Here is a 22,549-nt window from a genome sequence, read left to right on the forward strand (position 1 = left end):
CCCAACCACAAGGGCAGCTAGATTTCCTGTTGCAGCCCTAGCCAAGGCTACTTTCTTGTGCCTCCACAGCACTGATAACATCACCAAGTCACAGATGCCCAATTCAGTGCCCCCAGATGGCCAGCACCCTAGGCACTCATCTAGTTTGCCTAGTGGCAGGGCCGGCCCTGGCCTAGGGTTGCCAACTCTGGGCTAGGAAATCCCTGGAAATTAAGATGTGTGTGTGTGGAGCCTGGAGAGGGGCATGAGTGTCTCATAAGGCCATTGAGTCCACCCTCCAAAGCAGCCATTTTCTTCAGGGGAACTGACCTCTGTTGCCTAGAGATCAATTATAATTCTGGAAGATTTCAAAGACCCACCTGGATGCTGGCAACCCTACTTGCTACTCATCCTAGCTAGTTTGGTCTCCTTGTATGGGCTAGGGAACAGGCAGAAACTGTTCAGGAGAGTAGAACAATTGTATGAATAATTTCCAAACACACAGTAGCAGATTCTGAAACACATTAATTACACTGGAGGAAATAGTGGAGGCAAAACTTTAAGCAACCCCTGGTCCTAAACCAAGCTTTCAAGAAAGCCTTGTCATTTGCTGTGCTTTGAAAGGTCTTGCTTTATAAAATTACGATTTTTTTTTCTCCTGACAAAAATGTTGGAAAGATACATGATTTTCAGGTGGGTCATGCAAAGCTTTTCTTGGCAATGAGAGGCAGAAGTGTCATCTGTTGAATTTTTGTTGCTCAGGTAGTTGTTCAGGTTGTGGCAGGGAAAATGAAGGTGTCAAACTTGAGATTAGCTTAGATTGTTTTCTTGCAATATGTAATGGGAGAATGTATGGAAAAGGGACATGTGCAGAAGTCCTCATGTAGTGAGCAGTGTTTCCTCTAAACTGAGTTAGCATGAGCTGGCTCACAGATTTTTAGCCTCCAGCTCACACATTTTTGTCTTAGCTCATGAAGGATGACCCCAGAGCACACTTAATTTATGCAGTAGCTCACAACTTGAATGCCAGTAGCTTACAACTTTAATACCAGTAGCTCACAAATTAGAATTTTTGCTCTCAAGACTCTGCAGCTTAGAGGGAACATTGGTAGTGACAGTGATGGGAGACATTCTGTGTAATTCAGTTTAGCAATGTGCTTTACAAAGTATGAGAAAACAGCCCATGGCTTCACAAAATCTCCTGCTGTTTTGGTCTCTAGCTGCACAAAGGCAGGACATTTTAAAGACTAATTATGGCTCGAGTCATATAGACAGCAGCCTACTCCAAAGGGATGATTGGAATCTGGCTCACATAAGTATAGTCACTGCATGGCAGGGATTGGGAGAGAGTCTGGATTGCAGAAGTCCTCTGTGAATAACCTGTGGTGGGAACTGGATCCAGTGCACAGTGGATTGAAGGAGACTTCTACTCTAGCAGAACAAAGCCCTATTCTATGTAATATGTATGCCTGGGGTAAGTGCAGAAGCTCAGGACCTGCTCCAGTACTACGGATAATGCAAGGGTGTATGTTGAACTATGCCTCAAATGTTAGCATTATTGCCATTTTTGAAATATTACAATCTACTTCATTCTCTGGCAGTGCAATTCACTATAGTTTTGTTCTCTTTTTTAAAAGTTGTAGTGGCTATGTCCAGCTTGGCTTTCGGCAGCAGAACAGTCGCTTAAATGAGCTTCTCAGTTCTGGACTTCGAAATGCATAAATCATTGGGTCAATAACAGCATTACACATAATCAATATGCCATTCACATGGAAAATAGACTGGTAGCAAATACAGTAAGGGTTGTGTGGACAGAATGTCACGAGGAGCATGTGAAGGACAAAGGGAGCCCAGCAGCAGAGGAAAACTCCAAGTAATATGGTTAAAGTGATAGCTCCTTTCATATTAGCTCTCTGGTGAATGGTACTTGTCGGAAGCAACGCAATCTTTCTGGCATGAGAGTGTGCCAGTAGGAACATATGGATGTAAAGGCAGAGGATAAACACAAGCATACAGCAAAACAGAATGCTGAAAGAAAGAACTGTGGCTGTTTCATGGGAGAAAATGACCATTGCTATGCCACTCCCAGCACAGAATACCCAAATCACCACCAGGATAATTAAAGCACACTGCAGTGTCATGATGTTGTGGTATTGCAATGCATAAAAGATGGTTATATATCGGTCAGCTGCAATGGCTGACAGACTGAAAATGGATCCTAATAATGACAAAATGAACATGAAATCGATAATGTCATCCACTGTCTTCTCAAAGTCCTCTTGACACCTCTTTCTGCAGAGGATGATGAAGATGTTCTCCAGAGTCTTGTACAAACTTCCTAGCATGTCTGAGACAGCTAAACTGCAAATGAAAACGTACATGGGTGAATGGAGATTCTTCTTCTTCCACACTGCTATCAGAACAAGCAGGTTTTCTAATATTCCAAGAAAAGCAATGGTGAAGAAGACTTCTTCTGGCATGATAATCTGTTTACAGTCTGTGGTGTTTACTGGGAACTCACTGATGTTTTCAGAAAGATGAATATTCTTCTGGCTTACAAGTCTTCTTATTTCAGAAGCTCGGTCAGTTCTCATCTTTTCAACCTTTTTTGGGAAAAAGTGCTACAGTTACTCCCTCTTGCTTTTCCATAGGAAAAAAACTTGTAAAATTTTTTTAAAAAAATTAATGGTGAAATCTTTGTGGGTATTCCTGCAATAACTGCTAATTGTTGACTGGTAAACAATGATATATTAAAGTGAAGTAAATAAAAAACATTTAGTTGTTGTAGATTTTCTGGGCTGTATGGCCGTGGTCTTGGCATAGTAGTACCTGATGTTTCACCAACAGCTGTGACTGGTATCCTCAGAGATATAACACAGAAAGATAGCGTTCTCTCTGTGTTAGTTAGAGGAAAGAAAGAAGTGGTAGGATTTTATATCTACTCAGGAAGGTGGGGTAAAGCTGAGTCATTATCTTGTCGAAATTTCCCAGACTGTGACATGTTCATGGAGGAGCTTTCCAGAGGAGGTTCTTTTGTATATTGAACCTTGCTCCATATACAAAAGAACCTCCTCTGGGAAGCTCCTCCATGAACATATCACAGCCTGGGAAATTCCTACAAGATAATCTCAGCCTACCCCACCTTCTTGAGTAGATATAAATTCCTACTATTTCTTTCTTTCCTCTCACTTTGACACAGAAATAATCTTTCTGTGTTGTACCTCTGAGGATGTCGGTCACAGCTGTTAGCGAAACATCAGGTACTACTATGCCAAGACCACAGCCATATAGCCTGGAAAATCTACAACAACTAATGAACTCCAGCCATGAAAGCTTTCAACAACAAATCAAAAACTGATAGTAAGTTACATATTCCCAACTTCTCCTTGCAATAAAAAGTCATTAGCAGTGTCCCTCACAGAGATATAAGAAAGAAAAGATATATCTCCACAAGGGAAGGAGTTAGCTACCCCCCGTTTATATAAAATGAACATTGGGAATTCAGAGAACCTGTTTAACATATCATTATAACTGTATGCTAATTTATCAATATTTTAATGACTTAAAAAATAAAAATGAAAACATTTGTCTTCAGGGAGGGGGGAGGAGAGCCAGTGATTTGATGATGACAACAGCCTGATCATTCAAAAGTAGACTGGAGATGGGTGAGGGAGAGGAAACAGACATAAACATTAAAGGTAATACCCTATGCAAGCACCAATTGTTTCCGACTCTAGGGTGACATCGCATCACAACATTTGCACGGCAGACTTTTTACGGGGTGGTTTGCCATTGACTTCCCCAGTCATCTACACAAGCTGGGTACTCATTTTACCAACCTCAGAAGGATGGAAGGCTGAGTCAATCTTGAGCTGGCTACCTGAACCCAGCTTCCGCCAGGATCAAACTCAGGTCGTGAGCAGAGCTTCGACTGCAATACTGCAGCTTTACCACTCTGTGCCACAGGGCTCTTTTTGATGGAAACATTAGGCACAAGGAAATAGGCAACTCAGAACTGTCATCTAGAAAAAAGATCAAATAAAAGTGGCCTCAAAAGATGTTCCCCCACCCCCCCAAAAAGTAGGGAGAAAACAACAAAAAAGCAACAATTAAAGGCACAAAAATGTGTGTAGAAACACTATAGGGCCAGAACTGACACAAAACAAAACAAACCCTGAAAAACTCTACAAACAGAAAACAAATAGAGGCAAACAGGCACTCCCCCAAGGCAGCAAATTCACTACTAGACATCAGATCCAGAGAGAAACTTCAACTGCTAATGGGTGTAGTCCTTGTATGACTGGTCATCAGGTTAGGGGCCACAGAATGATAGTTAATATTAATCTGATGACCATAAAGAAGTGCAGTTACAAGAACATTTCACTATGGAAGATTGAAAGGGAACCACAATTTAACCTCTTTCACACATCCTGTTTACAGGAAAAAATGCTTATGTACACAAATGACATCATGGGTTGGACTCAAAGTTCAGTTTCTGTTACTGAAAAATGCTTCTATCAATTGAATAGAATTTTTCTGGCTCGCTCCTTTTGCTGCAACCCAGTGAGCTTCCCAAAATGACCCCTTGCCTCCAGAAGCATTTTTGGCAGATCAGTGAGCTACAGCAGTAGACATGCGGAAGAAAATTTCTATTCCACTGACAGAAGTACCTTCCATTAAGTCTGAATTCAACCCATTACCCCAAAGCTTAACACATGCATTCATTGACAAAGAAACAATGTTTCATTTATTAGTTAATTACGTTTTAATCCTGCTCTTCAGATTAAAAAATTATTCTAAAGATGCAAAGAGGAAGTTAAAACTAGACCCAAGGTGATAGTTCCAGGTGCAATACAGAAATAAAATAAGGCTTAAAGTCAAAATCACTAGATGGACAGGAAGGAAGGAAGGAAGGAAGGAAGGAAGGAAGGAAGGAAGGAAGGAAGGAAGGAAGGAAGGAAGGAAGGGAGGGAGGGAGGGAGGGAGGGAGGGAGGAAGGAAGGAAGGAAGGAAGGAAGGAAGGAAGGAAGGAAGGAAGGAAGGAAGGAAGGAAGGAAGGAAGGAAGGAAGGAAGGAAGGAAGGAAGGAAAATAGATGGGGAGAGAGAGGTAGGGAATGGAACTTGACAGAAAAGGTCATGAAGGGAAATAGGATTGCCAGGTCTGACTCAAGAAATATCTGCGAACTTTGGGAGTGGAGGCAGGAGTCAGGGTGTGACAAGCACATTGAATGCTGAAGGAAGTTCTGGCCATCACATTTAAAGGGACCACACTTTTTAAAATGCCTTATTTCCTTTGGAAACTATGGAGGCTAGGGGCACCCTCTTTTGGGGCTCAAAGAATTGGACCCCCTGGTCCAATCTTTTTGAAACTTGGCATTTTCTTTGAGGAGAGTCACCAGATGCTGTGCTGAAAATTTGGTGCCTCTACCTAAAATAACAGCCCCTGCAGAACCCCAGATATTCATGGATCAATTTACCATTATATCCTATGGGAATCAGTCTCCATAGGGTGTAATGGGGTGCCCAGCAGAATCCCCCTCCCACTTTCTGATAACCCTGAAGTGGGGAGAGGACCTCCAAACCAGGGGATCCTTTGCCTCTAGCTGGGACTGGCAACCCTTGAGGGAGATCAGTTTCAAATGTCTGAATAAAATGATGAACTGTTGACAAACTTACATCCAGTTGGGTCAATTGATCTTTCCTTGACTTGATAGAGGTGAAAGTGCAACTACTTAGCAGCCCTTGGCTCTCTGGCCCACAGTAGGTCCAGACTTTCCTTTTCCCTCACATCTGCTCTCCCTTGATATCAGACAGTAGGAGCAGAGTACGTTCTGGCAGCAAAGGAGGAAGCAAGTTTGTTACTATTGTTCATACTTTAGCCCAGGGGGTGGCCAAACTTGCTTAACATTAGAGCCACACAGAATAAACAGCAGATGTTTGAAAGTCACAAAACATGAATGTCAGATGTTTGAGGGAAGGAAGGAAGGAAGGAAGGAAGGAAGGAAGGAAGGAAGGAAGGAAGGAAGGAAGGAAGGAAGGAAGGAAGGAAGGAAGGAAGGAAGGAAGGAAGGAAGGAAGGAAAACAAATAGATGGGGAGAGAGAGGTAGAAAGAAAGTAATTTTAACTTTAAATGGATTCTCCAAACCACCAGCTGGTTTGGCTTGGAGAAGCTATTTAAGGAGGGAAATGCCTTCTCCAAGCCAGCCAACGGGGTGGTGGGGACTTTGAGAGCCACACAATATGTTTGACCATCTCTGCTTAAGCCTAACAGCTGTGCTAGGGTAACTTGTCATGGCTATTTTTTTTCCTGAGAGGGATGCTACCTCTCAGTGGCCTGGGGTCCTCTAACTAATTATATAAGTAAAACACATTAAGCATTTTTAAGCTGCAGTAGACTTTAAATACTGATCCTAAACCTATAAGCAGTTTGAAATTATACATGTTTACTCAGAAGTAAGGTGTACTGAATTTAATTTGTCAAAAGAGGCTGGATAAATATCTCTTTTTTGCCATTGGCAAGCTTTAGTGCTCCAGGTTTTTTCCTTTAATAATTTTGGAATTTCTTACAAGGCTGATGATATTATTAGAAACAAATTAGAAAAATACTGAAGCTGCTACAAAGAGACTAATAAAGTACCTACTTACTGCCACAAAACCATCACAGTCCCTTGTTAATGTATGCTGAATATCAAATTTGTAAATATTGATGCAAGCAATTTGGGGATGCCAACTGACTGATCTTTTTAAAAATCTTGCCTTGGGTACCAGCTACTCCTTGAATGTAAATGTGTAACAAAGACCAGTGGTCAGCTTTTAGTAAATAAAAGCATTGGGGAGAAGCAACTTTACACAGAGAAATTATGGGGGGGAAGGAGTTGCCTAACATACTAACTGTCCAGCTGAAACCTATAAAGATCTAGTTGTCTGTGGCCTTGTAAGAGAAAAGGAACGTGGAAGGGAGTGGTGGTGGATGAGCTGTAGAAAAAATAGGAAATGGGTTAAGCATGCCCTCTCCCTAGCATTTCCCCCCCGCAAAAAGGCTCAATTCCAAAACAACTAAATTGGAATAATTTCAAGGAACATGTCATGGATCTGTGGTGAAGTTAACCAGTCTCGGTCTATGCACTCCCTGGATGGGAGATTGTCTAGGGACTTCATGCACACTTAAGTTATGTGGAACAAAGGGAAGGTATATTTCTGTAATAAAGCTTATATTTAGTTCAAAAATCTATACAACGGGGCCAGGTAGAAAATGAGAGGTGTTTCAACAAATGTGGGGGAATCTGTACCCATGTGGACACTACAATTCCAGTCCAGAGTTGTGTTTCCAAGATCTTGAAGCCAAATGCTTCTGAGAGCTCATAAGTAGGACATGAAGGTAAAGAAAGAATTTCCTTTATTTTCCCTCAGTACACAGTATTTGGAACCATACTATTTCCAAAGATAAAATTTTCATTTACTGATGAAACTGGGTGGGATCTGGCAGATCCATTTGATGGATCTCACTATCAATTTATGCAAAAGATCAATGTCTTTTTCATTTACAGACATTCAGCTGCTGGGATTAGTTCACAGGCAGGTTTATTTTATTGTTTTACTCACAAGAATGTGGCATAATAGGGTATATATGTTGACATCAAATTTGCTTGCTCAAATACTGTAGAGAAACACAACTTATTTAAAAAGTTCATGTTCTTATAGAAATGAAACACGTACCAATACTGAGTACAAGGGTGGCTAAACTGGAAAACATGCCAACAGATTGCTCAAACACAGAGCAAATCCCTCCTCAAGATTTAGTGCAGTGCTCATAAATCCAGTTAGCATTGTCCCCTCAGATCATTCTTTCTTCTATCAGGTCTATGCAGAAGAACCTGGTGAAAACTGCCACATATTTTTGAGGTTCAATTGATTGAATTCGCCTCCATTGTTCTCAATGAGATTCTGACATTAAGACATGCATTGTTGTGTTATTTCAGAATTCAGGAAAAAAGTAAACAAATGAGTTTCTTCACTTTTTCATAAGACCCTTGAACTGTTAGTTTTTTAAGCTATTGTCCCCACTGTATTCTCCCATCATCAGCAGAACTTTCAGACTTTGTGACCATCTTGGGTATCAAGAAAGACATCTGATTTGAAGGAGACTTTGCACACGTTAAAAGAGGCACCTCTGCTTGGAGCCTGGGTCAAAGAATGCAGGAATAGTTAGAATTCTCTGGTGATGGAGAGTAAACTGGAGGCAGCAAAGCTTTTTGCTAGCTCCATGCTACTCTGAGGAGGGACAAAGAACATCATAGAAATTGTAAGAGTTCAGTGAGATAGTACAGTGACCAAAACAATGGATTATCTCATTTAGTTTCTCACCAAGACACTGGTTGTTATTAATGAACAGTATCTTTCCATTCTCTTTGTCTCCATGAAGCTGAATGCTGATCTGAAAACATACATATCACAATTTGCTGATCGTTGATGTTGTGAGAATCTAGGCAAGTTATTAGTGCTCAATAAGAGATATCATGAACTAACTGACAAGCTGGGAGCTACTGTATTTCCATGGCATCTTCTTTGATGTTGATTCTTAAAAGGCTTTTCAACAGCTAATGTCAAGGGGTGAGTAAGAAACTCAAGTCCTAGATGAAAGCCAAAACAGTTTGAGGGTTTAAAGAGGGTTTAATGACGGGGAAGGGGTGGGGGTGGGGGAAAGCATGTTTTAATATGTTTGTTGAATAAAGAACATTTTCTTCATCTTCTTTCTTTGTTTGACCTGCTGGATCAATACATAATTCCTACTGGAACTGCAAAAAATCTGACTGAGAACAGAACCTTTTGCGTTAGGCTGGGCATTGGGAAAAACTTTCTGTGTTATCTTTTAACTCTCATAACAGACCAACTGCTAAGATAAGCTTAAAAACTTCATTGGTTTTAAAGGTGTCACTGGACACTAACCTTGTCCTAGGGCTGTCCAAAGTTAGTATTCAAGGAGACTAAAATGAGCATCTCCGCAATACAGATAAATTATTTTTTTCCTTATCCTTCTGTGCGAAATTGATAGCGTTCCTGTGACATGAAAGTAAGTGGGAGAATCACTGTAACATACAACTTTACTGGAAATTAAAAGCAGGGTTTCTGTTGTTATTGTGATGCAAATTAACAATGGCAGTTTTCTTCACAACTATTTTTTTTTAGGTTTTGCATTTCAGATGATAAAGAACTTTTAAACTGAGATAACTCTGAAATTTCCTTTTAGTTCCATAGAAAAACACACCATGACAAGAGGTAGCCGACCACATTGTTTATGGCATCCCAAGGAAAAGAGAATGAAGGTTGATCAGAATGAAGATACTAAAAGGTGGTTCATAGTGAAACTAAATGAACATGTTTTATACATACTGAGGAGTGAACATTGTGTTGTCCTAAGTCACAAAACAGTTAAGTCCTATGGAGTATCACCATATGCCTGTTTTTTGTGGTGGTCAGATTGCATAGGTATTCTCATTCCCACAGATGCCAGTTAACAAAAACTCTTTTAAATAGAATAGAGAGAATTGTATAAGGGTTGGAGCTTACTGCAATGATTTACATACACATCCATGAGAAATTGCACCTTAATGCTGTTGACGTTCACATTCACTGACTACTAGCGTAATCTTCCAGTGCCCTGTTTTGGGCGCCCCTGCCTTCTGAGATCAGGTAGGTTGAAACCTGGGAGAAGGCCTTCTCAGTTGGGGGACCCCTTCCCAGGGAGATTCATCTGTTCCCCTCTGCTGCTGTCTTCCTCCAGCAGGTGAAAACTTTTTTAAAATTTTGCTTGGCATTCCCTCAGGGACCTCTCCTTTCTGACCAATTTTGAATTGTTATTAAGAACATAAGAACTGCTGGATCAGATCAGACTTTTCAGTTTAGAAAAGAGACCACTAAGAAGAGACATGAGAGAGGTGTATAAAATTCTGCATGGGATGAAAGAGTGGATAAAGAGAAATTTTTCTTCTTTCCAAAAATACTAGAACTTGAGGGCAACCAATGGAACTGATGGGCAGTAGGTTCAGGATGGACAAAAGGAAATACTATTTTACACAGAGAGTGATTAAAATGTAGAATTCACCATCAGAGGATGTAGTGATGGCCATAGAAATAAACAGCTTTAAAAGATTCATGGAGGACAACTCTATTACTGATTGCTAGCTATGGCGACAATCAGTAAGAGTTGTCCTCCATGAATCTTTTAAAGCTGTTTATTTCTATGGCTATTGCTAGCTATGGTGACGAAGAGCCCTGTGGCGCAGAGTGGTAAAGCTGCAGTACTGCAGTCGGAGCCCTCTGCTCATGACCTGAGTTCGATCCCAGCGAAAGCTGGTTCAGGTAGCCGGCTCCAGGTCGACTCAGCCTTCCATCCTTCCGAGATTGGTAAAATGAGTACCCAGCTTTCTGGGGGGGGAAGTGTAGATGACTGGGGAAGGCAATGGCAAAACCACCCTGTAAAAAGTCTGCCGTGAAAACGTGAAAGCAACATCACCCCAGAGTTGAAAACGACTGGTGCTTGCACAGGGGACTACCTTTACCTTTACTTTAGCTATGGTGACAAGAGGGGAATCTCCACATTTAAAGGCACTAAACCTCTGAAACCCAGAGCCAGGAGGCAACATTAGGGGAAGGCCCTCAGCCTCTATGCCCTGCTGTTGGACCTCCAGAGGAATTGGTTGGCCAATGTGTGATATAGAATGCTGGACTAGATGGGCCATTGGTCTGATCCAGCAGCGCTCTTCTTATGTTCTTAAGCTGCTTCATACTGAGTCCAGTCATGAGGACCTCAGGCAGTTTTCCCAAGACTTGCTTCTTAGGCTTGTCATCACGCAAAACCCTGTCTTCCTCCAAATGCAGTATTTGGAGCTCCCAGGCCAAGGGAGCATGACTGCCAGTCAGCTCTGGAAGCATGATGGCAGCCAAGGCACCTTTTGAAACATCTGCTCAGCATACTTCCTCCTCTTGCCCCTAAGTGTTCAAAGCAGGAGAATGGCCCTAGCCCATCCTGCCTTAGCTGGGTCCCCTCCTTCCTCAATAATATGGCTTTCACCAAAGGGTTTGTGTTTGTTTCACTGCAGGACAGCACCAAAGTACTGCTTGGCTTCTCCGCTCTTGTGTCAGTCCATAACAACCACTGATCCAGAGAGCACAATCATGGTGGCACTCCTTGACAGCATGGTAAATGGAGACAATGTGATCTCAGAGGTACTCTTGTCACCCTTACAACAGCCTGGTCAATGAGTTTTTGCCATTTTATTAGGTGGTGTTTAGATATGACTTGTCAACTTCTATTGAAATTGCAACATATATTTGTATCTAAATATGGCCTTGAAGAATTATGTGTCTTAGAGCCCCCTTTGCTACTGGAAACTCAAATTAATGCAGAGAATGAAATTTGTTTATAAATATTTGATGTTGATTGATGAATATGATATACAGAGTCTCAGGAATAAATGGAATAAGGAGCTAGATCATTCTATTTTGCCAAAGCAATGGGATATAGCCTTAAAGTTTATACCTGTTCTCTATGGTGCTTGTGACTTATTCAGCAAAAAAACATATGGTTAGCATATATTGGACCCCACAGTGACTTTTTAGTAAAGGAGTGAGTAAAATGTTTAATTGCTGGCATTTTAATTTAATGGACACATCCCTTAAACATATGCTTTGTGTCCAGTCATTCATTTTTTTCCTGCGAAGATATTATTTGTATCAATTTTGTTTTAGAATGTTCATTGATTTTGGAGGATGCTTATGTACTTTTAAACTATCTACTTGTCTCTTGGAGATTTTCTTTGCCCATAATACAGTTAAACTGCTTGTATTACAGCCCTGGAGAAATAAATGCCCACCTTTGGTAAATCAATGGATCGAGTATTTTATAACTTTATCAATATTTGAATGCATGTTGTACAGACAACAATTGTGTATGAATATTTTTAGATATTTGGAAACCTTTTTCAGAAACGTATGCTCAGACCAGCCACAGCTGTTGTTATCTCTTATTTATTTATTTTATTTTGTCAAATTTATATCCTCCCCTCCCCCTAATAGGCTACATTATATAAACTTCTCCCCCCTTTTTCTTTTCTTTTTAAAAAAATAGTTGCTGAGTTTTTTCACCTTGTTCTTTTTTCCTGGTTTTTGAAAGAGACAAAAATGTGATTTTATTATGTATGTTTACATTTATTAGCCACTTTGGTGGCCTTTGTGAGGGCAGAAAGGCAGGATATAAATTATGTAAAAAATGAAAACAATTGGAGAATAAGGGTAACCCTCTTCTTTAAAAGGAATTACTATAACATTCCTTTCTGTGAACAGTATAAGAGTTAAAGAAAGTTAAGGTGGGTTTTATTGAAATAATTGTTCAAGTCAATATGCCTAGGTATTAGATGGGGAAAGACGGATTAAAGTTCAGAAGTAAACTCTTAAATATCCCACAATATGGAAGACTTTCATAACAATATGGATGTTAGTATGTTAAAAATCCTGGAGGCTGAATTTGACTGAACTAGATCATCAATATATGTATGCACATTTTTTTTTAAAAAACAACAGTTTATCTGAAATTCAAAGTGACTCACAACATATATGATCGGGGGCCTATCTATCTTCAGGACCGCCGTTCTCCACATGTTCCCCAGAGAGCACTGCGTTCAGGGATGCAACATCTATTGTCCATCTCTGAACCAAGGGAGGCCAGGCTGTGCTCTACACGGTCCAGGGCCTTCTCAGTGGCAGCACCTGAAATATGGAATGCACTCCCGGAGGCCATAAGGGCCCTGCAGGACCTCTCTCAATTTCGCAGGGCCTGCAAAACCGAGTTATTTTGACAGGCCTTTGGCACCTAAACTGGGAGAGGACTACCACCCTACACTACTGAGAAACTGGAATTACTACGGGTTCACTGTTAGTAAAGGACGATCCCGCCTAGGTTGTTGCTTAATGGCACCATAAAATGTTTTAAAATGTTTTAACTGTATTTACTGCTGAAGTTTTGAATGTTTTTAACTGTTTAATTGTATTTATTGTTTGAAGTTTTGAACCGAATGTTAGCTGCCCTGAGTCCGCTTACAGAGAGGGCGAGATATAAATTAAAGGTAATAATAATAATAATAATAAGCAACAAACACTTCTCGTTATTTAAATAAAGCTAGAGTCTAAAACTAGAAGCAAAAGCTAATGAAACTAGGGCTTGTTCTATGAAGTATAATATTGGTAGCCATGGCAACTGGATGCCATACTCAGGTATCTTACAGTACAATCCCATGCAGAATTTCTCAAGAATGGAAATGATTCCAAAATTATTTTTCATGGGAGTGTACTGCTGCTCAGTGTTCCAGTAGCCACTGTCATTGTCCAGGGACCCTGTTGTACTGCCCCCAATTTCCAGCCACTCTGATGTCCCTTGTCCCCCAGAGAATTGGAAACTATGATTGTGTGTGAGTGAAAGAGAGAATCAAGCATGGAGCCAGGTCCTCCTTCCTTCTGCTGCTTGGTCATTTACTAATCCTCCTTCTGTAACCTAATAGATCCATTAGCAGTTAGTGTGCAGGTGAGTTTCCTAAGTAGTCACATAGCCAGCCCATAAAACAGAGAAAAGGATATTTAATAGTTAAGCATACCATTCTACTGTAAGACACCCCCTCCCCCCCAAACCCTTCATCTGCTACAGTGGTATAGCAACATGATTGCAAGATCAAAAAAAGAAAATAAGTAATGGGTGATGCCAAAATAAATGGTAAGCAGCTCACAAAAAAGAAGAGGTGGCTATGTTATGAGGCACACAAGGGATATGGGTGGGACATTTAGAAGAGGAGCAAACTTCCCCCCACCCAAATGCATTGCATATGTTCCTTCCAGAAGCATAAGGTACAAAGATGGTCTGAAAAAACACTGGCAAAAGTTTGGAGGAAATCCACAGAGGAATGGCTGGCAAATGTATGTTTGGAGAAAAACTGATGCAGTTGGAGCAAAACTCCATCCAGAAATCATATAGCTCAGATACAGTGGATGCCTCCATGTTTTATTTATTTATTTATTTGATTTTCTTATTAATTAGATTTTGTATAGCAGCCTCTCAGTCAGTCAGTTTATTTATACATTCATAGACTAGAACATGTAAATAATTTAGAACACCCTTAAAAGTGCCTTATAAAAAGTCCTACAAAGAGTCTACATATTAAGATTTGAGGATTTGAGGGTTATAACAGTAAAAAAAAAATTACAGATTATTATTTAACCCTTTTAAATCTTTTAAAAATTACTTTAAAATTTGTTAAAAGATTTACAGTTTGGCCTATTTGTCTCGCTTGTTGCGTTCTTTATAAACCTTGGAACAGAACCTAACCACCTGTCTTGTTGTCTGGTGTTTCCTATCTAACTCTAATGTTATAAACACATGTGTACAGATGAAGCTGCCTTACACTGAGCCAGCCACAGGTCAAAATCTTTCTTTCTTTCTTTCTTTCTTTCTTTCTTTCTTTCTTTCTTTCTTTCTTTCTTTCTTTCTTTCTTTCTTTCTTTCTTTCTTTCTTTCTTTCTTTCTTTCTTTCTTTCTCTCTCTCTCTTTCTTTCTTGTTCACAGAGCTTTGAACAATGATAAAATAAGATACAGTGTTCATAACAGTATTAAAATTATAGTATAATTTAAGCTCTGAAATACTCATTACATTTTAAAAACAATTTCCAGATGGCGCATAAAGTTATCTTTAAGTGGTTCCAGACTGTATTGTCTCACAAGAAGGGGAAGGAGGAGGTGGCAGTAATGAAGGAAGAGAAAAAAAGGGGGGGGTGCCTACCAGATAAAACTCATTGCTGTCCTCAACTTAAAGCCTGGTAAAACCTCTCTGCCCTGCAGGCCCTATGGAATTGCATTAAGTCCCTCAGGGCCCTGGTGTCTTGCGGCAGAGAGTTCCACCAGATTGGAGCCAGGGCCGAAAAGGTCCTGGCTCTGGTCGAGGACAGCTCAATGTCTTTAGGGGGTATAACAGAGGAAATAGTCCCAAAGACACATGGGTTCTAGACTGGTCAAGGCCCTGAAGGTCACTGCTAGAACCTTGAACCTGACTTGGTACTCCACTGGGAGTCAGTATACCTGGTACAGCACAGGCTGAATATGTGCTTTTCTTGTCTCCTTTGATTGACAGAAGCTATCCAGGGTCTTTCTTGTCAACTGCTTCCTGTTCCTTTTTACTGGAGATGCCAGGAACTGAACCTGGGGTCTTCTGCATGCAAAGCAGATATTTTGCAACTGAGCCACAGATCTATCCAATATCAGACAAGCACTTATTTTTGCCTCTCCCTCCCCAACACAAATATAACATTTAAATAAATAAATGGTGATGGGAGGATATTTCCATTTCATTTTCTGCTAGCAACTGGGTCCAGAGATCACAAAAGTACTTGGGACCCCACCCCCATCTTAGTTGCGTGGCAACTTTAGTACTGATTCCACCCCTAACATTGCTGTTTGTCTTTTGTTCTGCCTCTCTCACTCTATCAATCTTTCTTTCCTCTCTGTTTCTTCATTTCCAGCTCTCTTTCAGCCCTCAACCCCGCCACTATTTTTCTCTCTTTCTTCCCCCACCCAACCACTCTCTGTCAAGCATGCTATTTCTAGGCCTTATTGAATTATGATTTCTTCCTCTCTAGTCAGAGCACTGTCCTTCCTCATAGCTGCATATCAAAGCTAAATCCTCCCTCTACTTTCTCACCTCCCTTTCTCCTTTCCCACCCCTCGGTAGCAAATGTTGGAATGCTGTAACTTTGATGATAGAAAGAAAGGCGGCGCCTCCCCTGAACAGTTCCCATCCATTGTTTATCAACTGTAGCAAGAATGCATGAGACCGAGGGAAGTTTCAACTGCAAGATAGTACTTTGCATAATTGTAACAGTTCACACATACTTGTTATGTCTTGAAGCTATCGTTCCTATACTCTTTGATGTAATCCTTAAAACACCATGCTATGAGCAACTCTGTATCACTTTCAAGGTGCTGCACCTTGAGAAACTATGGATTATCAATAAACTAAGACTTTGTATTCAACAATTGCTTGGTTACTTGAAACACGTATGCTTGACACTCTCTCTCTCTTGTCTCCTCCATCCTATCACCCTCTTTCTCTTTCATTCTGCCTTAATGGTGGTGGCAACCCTCCTGGCTACCTAGAAGCTTCTCACAACAACAGTGGTGCCAGCACTTCCAACTGCCAGCCCACCCAATAACTTCCTCTTGGATGCACCCCCCCCCATGGCAGCATTGACTTTCCCAGTTACTTGTCTGTTTGCAGCTTCACACAATTTCCCCTCCCCCAACACCAACAGCAGCAGTGACTCACCTGGCCACCCACTCATTCAGAAACTTCCTTCAGCTTCCCCTCTACACTAAGTGGCCAGTTGAGTGTAGCAGGTAGGAGCACAGACTCTAATTGGAGAGAATCCACTCCTCCACATGCAGCTGCTGGGTGATGTTGGGTGACAGTTCTCTCAGAGCTTTCTCAGCCCCACCTACCTCACAGAGTGTCTGTTGTGGGGAGTAGAATGGAAGAAGATTGTAAATCTCTCTGAGACTCTGAATGAAGGTATAAATCCAATCTCCTCTTCTTCTTCAATGGTGGCTATGACTCTGCTGGCCACCCACCCTTCTGCTTCTCTCCATGCACACCAACAGCGCCAGTAACTTCTCCACCTGCCTTCCTGGAGTTTTACCACCTCAGCAGGGGCCTTCCTGGAGCTTTGCCACCTTAGCACAGGCAGGTGCGGACAAATCTCATGTTTGGGGGAGATTTAAACCACTCAATGGCTGGGTACAGATGGGCAGCTTTGGGTGCACTGGAGGTGCCCCAAACTGTGCCACCCCAAACTGGAGCAGACAAAGAGTGATCAGATGCTCCTGAGTAAGGTCCCATTTCTTGCATGAGGGGCACTTCAGTGCAGATGGTTGTTGTGCACCATCCCCTCAGTGTGGTTTGAGTTTCCTTTTGTTCCTTACATTTTTTTTAGTGGTCATGCACACATACACCCATGTGCCTAGGGCAGCTTTTTTTTTTTAAGAATACTAGTGAGCACCTAGAACGGTGCTTGTGCTCTCCAGTGTTCAGAACCTTGGAAAGGCAGATGACATGGAGGAAAAGAATTTGCTACCACTTCATAAGTGGTAACTTTTTGAGGCACTTCAGAGCCACTGGAGGAAGTGGTGAGTACGGGAGCTGGACAGGAGGCAGATGTGCACATTTGGACTTGATTTTTTAATCCATCTGAGAACCATCCCTGCGTAAGCTTAAACTTCTGGTCTGGAGTGGACCCAGCCAATGTATTGTTTCATGTTCGCAGATTTTTCTGCAAAACATGGGGTCTTTCAAAACTGTAGAAATATGTTTTCTCTCAATGTGGGCCAATGTACAGGTTTAGATACCCACAGATTGACCCTCACTTGGCTATTAGATATATAGATATTTTAAAAGTTTTGCCAAAGAACAACATTAAAAACATTTGAAAACTTCAAGAACCTTTTCAACTACTGCATTTTTCATAAAACCATATTTTTTTCCACTTTCTTGCCATGTGTTTCTAGGGAAGAAATAATTTCATTGGTCCTTGAGAAAGATTCTCTGAGGCCATTATGGTTGTTATAATAGTTATTATAATTCATTAGTGTTCCTTTTTCAGTCATCCGTATACTCACATGTTAGAGGGGAGGGTCTTTTTCCTGTGTCTTTTCAAGAAGACAGAGAACAACAGAAGTGGACTAATCAGGAATTCCAGGGATATACATATGTACTATGAAAAGACTTCTTAATCTGCCATTTTGCAAGGGGAGTCATTGCCCTAGACAGAGAAGACTGTTCCTTTTAACTTAAGAATCACTTTCCCACCAAAGGGACCATATTGTTGTACTGATTCACCCTCAGAACACCGTCAGAAGGTCTTCTCCCTCTTGATATTGGCATGGATTATTTGGCTTTTATCATTTTAGGCATGCTTTGAATTATTTTCATCAAAATATCAGGAGACGTGTTTCAGCAGGATCAGCACATTTGTCATAAAATCTCAGAGGAATGCTGATCACTTCATTCTCCAGCTTCAAAAATAACCAAGACGAAAATGACGGCTTAGAGGCTGGCTGACCAGCTTGCTTCTGATTGCTCCCATGTAGAGCTGATTCAAGCACCCTCCAGGCTTTTGAGCTCCTTTCTCCAAGAGACCCTCTGCTGAGAGCTGGTTTAGAAATCTGCATTGCTTTACTTTCAGTTTTCCCAAATGATGGCAAATTAGCTTTTCTTCTGAATCCAATATAACAGAAGAATGTGACATATGCAGCTTGAAATCTCTGAAGAGAAGAGATTCTATATATCTGAAAAACTCAGGGCTTTTTTTTTTTTTAGCAGAAACGCACGGGAACGCAGTTCCAGCTGGCTTAGTGGCAGGGGATGTGGCCTAATATGCAAATGAGTTCTTGCTGAGCTTTTTCTACAAAAAGCCCCATGTGAAACAATGGTAACATCAGGGAGTGTGGTCTAATATGCAAATAAGTTCCTGCTGGCCCTTTTCTACAAAAAACTAATACCCTTACAACTATCATATCTATTTTTCAGCTTCAAAAAGGGAAAACAAGCTAAGAATTGATGTGATTATTGATGACACAGAGTTCCTCAAAATCAGCTTGACCTAATATTATGGAGCAATACAGCCCAAATATGATTAATGCTTTTATATATCCTCTCTTTATATATATCCTCTCTATCCATGAGTCTATACTGCTCATAGATGTAAAAAAAATCCCATCCCATCAGCCAGGATAGGCAGAGAACAATTGTTTGCATGATATGACCAAGGCAGCATTTAAAGTTTTGCAGTCTGAAAACTGGTCCATACTCCTTCATCCTATTGAATTCAATGCAATCATCAGTTCAAACAAGAAGAAAATGTGGGCATGGAATATGCAGTACACAGTGCACTGAAACCGTAGTGTGCTGAACGGTGTTTCATTCTTTATCCATTAAACGTTTCAGGGGAGTCTATTATGTTCTATGATTGGGCATAGTCTTGAATAAGGTACATGCAGATAACATAAAAAAACATCATTTACATTAAGAAACAGCTGGCAAACCTTTTATTTATGAATGATAATAGTAAGCTGGCTCCAATATTCTATTTCAGTTCTGTGTGGCTTTTAAAAAAAAAAGGTAGGGAGAACATGGTACTGGCCTACCGTAAAAATGAGAATAGTTTTGCAATGTGGTATAATGGAATGAGTGAGACATACTTGCCATCAAAACAATCAGTTCTGAATGGGCTACAAGAGTTTGCAGGCCATAGGGTTGCCAAGTCCAATTCAAGAAATATCTGGAGACTTTGGGGGTGAGGCCAGGAGACATTGGGGGTGGAGTCATGAACAAGGTTGGAACAAGTACAATTGAACACCAAAGGGAGTTTTGACCATCACATTGAAAGGAACTGCATGCCTTTTCAATGCCTTCTCTCCATTAGAAATAATGAAGGATAGGGGCACCTTCTTTGGGGGCTTATAGAATTGGCCCCCCTGGTCTAATCCTTTTGAAACTTGGAGGGTGTTTTGAGGAAAGGTATCAGATGCTATGCTGCAAATTTGGTGCCTCTACCTCAAAGAATATCCCCCCCACCAGAGCCCCAGATACTCGCAAATCAATTCCCCATTATTCCCTATGGGAATCATTCCCATAGGGAATAATAGAGTGCCCAGTAGACATTTCCCTCCTCCACTTTCTAAAGCGTGGGGGGGGGGGACTCCGAACCGGGGAATCTTCTGCTCCCTCCCTCCCTCCCTCTCTCTCTCTCACACACACACTTACTGGGTCTGGTTCCTCCACAACTTTACTTGCTCTGAAAATGAAAGCAAAACAAATGGAGGGTCTGTGCTTTGATGAAACTGCTGCTGCCCCTTCCCCATGAAGTGCTTCCTGTTTCCTGCTCAACTTTAAAGGCACACATTTTAAAAACGGACCTGTTTGCAGGTTTCTAAACCTGCTGGATCTCTAGAGGTACATGGTGACTTTGGGGGCAGGGCTTCCTCCCACTGGCCAGCTGGCTGGGGGTGGGGGGAAGCCTGCAAACCTGGGGGATCCCCTGCTGGGACCTGGGGACTGGGAAGCCTAGTAGACCATTACAGTATTCTAGTTAAACCATTTTGGACAATTCATGAAAAGTGAGAATGGAGTTGGCATTTGGATGAAGGCATTTGTCAGTATTAGCTTCCTAGAAGGTAACTGGGAAGACCCCTCCTGGGCTAGACCTGGATACAGGAAAAAAACTCCTTATTCAAGGATGACCCAGGGGCAGAACAAGAGTTCTAGGTGAACCTGACATCACTGGACTCCCCTCAGAACTAGAGCCCCTGGCAATCAAGGCCTCAGACAAGGGGCCTGCCTCAGAAGCCTCAGCTCCAGATAGGGTTCCAAACAGCCCTGGAGCAAAAGCATCATGCCACTTTAATAGAGGTGAAATTATGGAGATAGGCAGTTGAAGTATTTTATGGTATGAAGGTAAATAATATTTGATTAAGCCTCTGTTAAAGGGACAGGACACTGTACAATTTAGTCCTTCCTCCCACTGTGATATAAGAGGATCATGAGGGTTTTACTGTTGGGGAAATTGCTCTCCTCTTTCCACAGCAACATGGTTCAGATCTAATCTCCCCCCTAGTTGCTTTGTAGGATTAAATAAATAATTAGAATTTGTGATCATGGATCTCCCAAATAATGTACAGTCTGGTCTTTGGAATATAACATATTATAAACACATGTATGTAGGTGCCATGAACCAATTTATGGTGACCACCTTAAGAGCTTTCAAACCAAGTGAGATGGACAGGTGCTTTGCCATGTGCCATGTGCAGGGTGTACCCTGTTTAGCTTCTGAGATCTGAAAAGATCAGGTTATATCATGCAGCTTCCTATTACAAACAGCAAAGGGATTTAAATGCATTAAGGAAATAACAAATAGTGAAAATAGGGGTCTCAGAGATATTGGGAAATTAAGTACTTTCTCTCCAGAGGCCAATTCACTTCAAGTGCCCAAAGGAAACTTTATTTAATTATAACATGAGTAGTTATTTTAATAGCTATTTGTCTGAATAAGGCTGAACAAAATTACAATGTAAGGAGACTGAAAAGAGCATCTCCAGAATACTAATAAAATAATAATGCATTTAGTTTATCCTTCTGGGCTAGATTGACATTACTGCTCTGACTTGAAATTAAGTGGGAGAATCACTGTAGTATAAAGATCTACTAGTAATTAAAAGTGCAGGGGGAGTTGTTACTATTGTGATGTAAATGTATGCCACTTTGCTTCATAACTATTTTCCTTTTTCAGGTTTTGAATTTCAGACAATAAGGAGAACTGGAAGAACACTGAAATTTCCTTTTATGTTCCATAGAATAATAAGCCATAATAAGAGAAGTTGGTCCATTTGTTTATGGATGACTCTTGTCCTGGAATCCTAAGGGAAAGGGAATAAAGGTTCATCAAAACTAAGGTACTAAAGGCTGGTTCATAGTGGAACTAAACATTGAGGAACTAAACATATATGTGTGCTGATATACAGGAGTGAAAGCTGTGCTCTTGTGCTGTCCTGAGCTACAGAACAGTTAAGTCCTTTAGAATCTCTTTCACAGACTGTCTCCATCCCCCTTTTGGGTGGTGAACAAATTGCATAGGCCCACAGGTGCCAGTTAACAAAAAGTCTTTTAAAGAGTACAGAGAGAGTATATTTGGAGGCTGCTGCAATGACTTGCCTACAGATTCATGAGGAATTATACCTGAATCCTGTTGACATTCACATTCTCCAGGCAGTTGGTGACCCAAGCTCGATGCTGTTGCCAGCTCATAAGACCCCAGACCACCCCCATTCCCCCAAGTTCTCTCCCTCCCCCCAATTTGGCTGAAGCAGACAGTGGTCCTATGAGGAGACAGCACACTGACCAACCAAGTGCTGAGTAGCGGTGGGAGTTTCAGACTAGGATGTGGAAAAACCAGGGGCAAATTTGCACTCTACTCTGGAAGGATGGTGGGGCCAGTCACACACTCACCTTCACCTACCTAACAGTTATTTTGAGGATGGAATGGAGGAGAGGAGAATTATGTAAATTGCTTTGCATCCTTACTAGCCTCACTAGTGGATCTCTTGATGGCACCTAAGTTTTGGCCACTGTGTGATGCAGAATATTCGACTGGATGGGCTATTGGCCTGATCTAACATGGCTTCTCTTATGTTCTTAAGGCAAGGTATAAATAGATACAATTTAAAAAGTGATAGGCTAGTGCCTGTGTTGGTGCTACTAAACTTAGGCATGTATAGTGCTTTGCAGATCAAGGCTGGGTCACTCCCAGGAGTAGGTGGTACTTCATTCTCTTCAGGATATTTAAGCACTGGGTTAAGCAGAGAGCTTTACTAATATAACCAGTTTGCGTAGCCTGTGATTGAACTAGGGTTGCTAGACCTGAGTTAGGAAATTAATGGAGCTTTGGGGCTAGGGATGCCAGTCACCAGGAGGGAACAGGAAATC

The 22,549-nt window shown here is 41.2% G+C and overlaps 1 protein-coding gene across 1 annotated transcript in view; it reads right to left on the reverse strand.

The window, feature by feature from the left end:
• Nucleotides 1-1,549: 1,549 nt before the first annotated feature.
• The window catches only part of MC2R (melanocortin 2 receptor), a 37,702-nt gene continuing 16,702 nt past the window's right edge, over nt 1,550-22,549 (reverse strand). The window contains exon 2 of the mRNA XM_060242983.1: nt 1,550-2,582. Coding sequence (XP_060098966.1) covers nt 1,626-2,573 — 948 coding nt within the window. The 5' untranslated portion in view covers nt 2,574-2,582 and the 3' untranslated portion in view covers nt 1,550-1,625. The remainder of the gene's footprint in view (nt 2,583-22,549) is intronic.

This window comes from Heteronotia binoei, chromosome 7, assembly GCF_032191835.1.
Source record: "Heteronotia binoei isolate CCM8104 ecotype False Entrance Well chromosome 7, APGP_CSIRO_Hbin_v1, whole genome shotgun sequence".
NCBI lineage: Eukaryota > Metazoa > Chordata > Lepidosauria > Squamata > Gekkonidae > Heteronotia > Heteronotia binoei.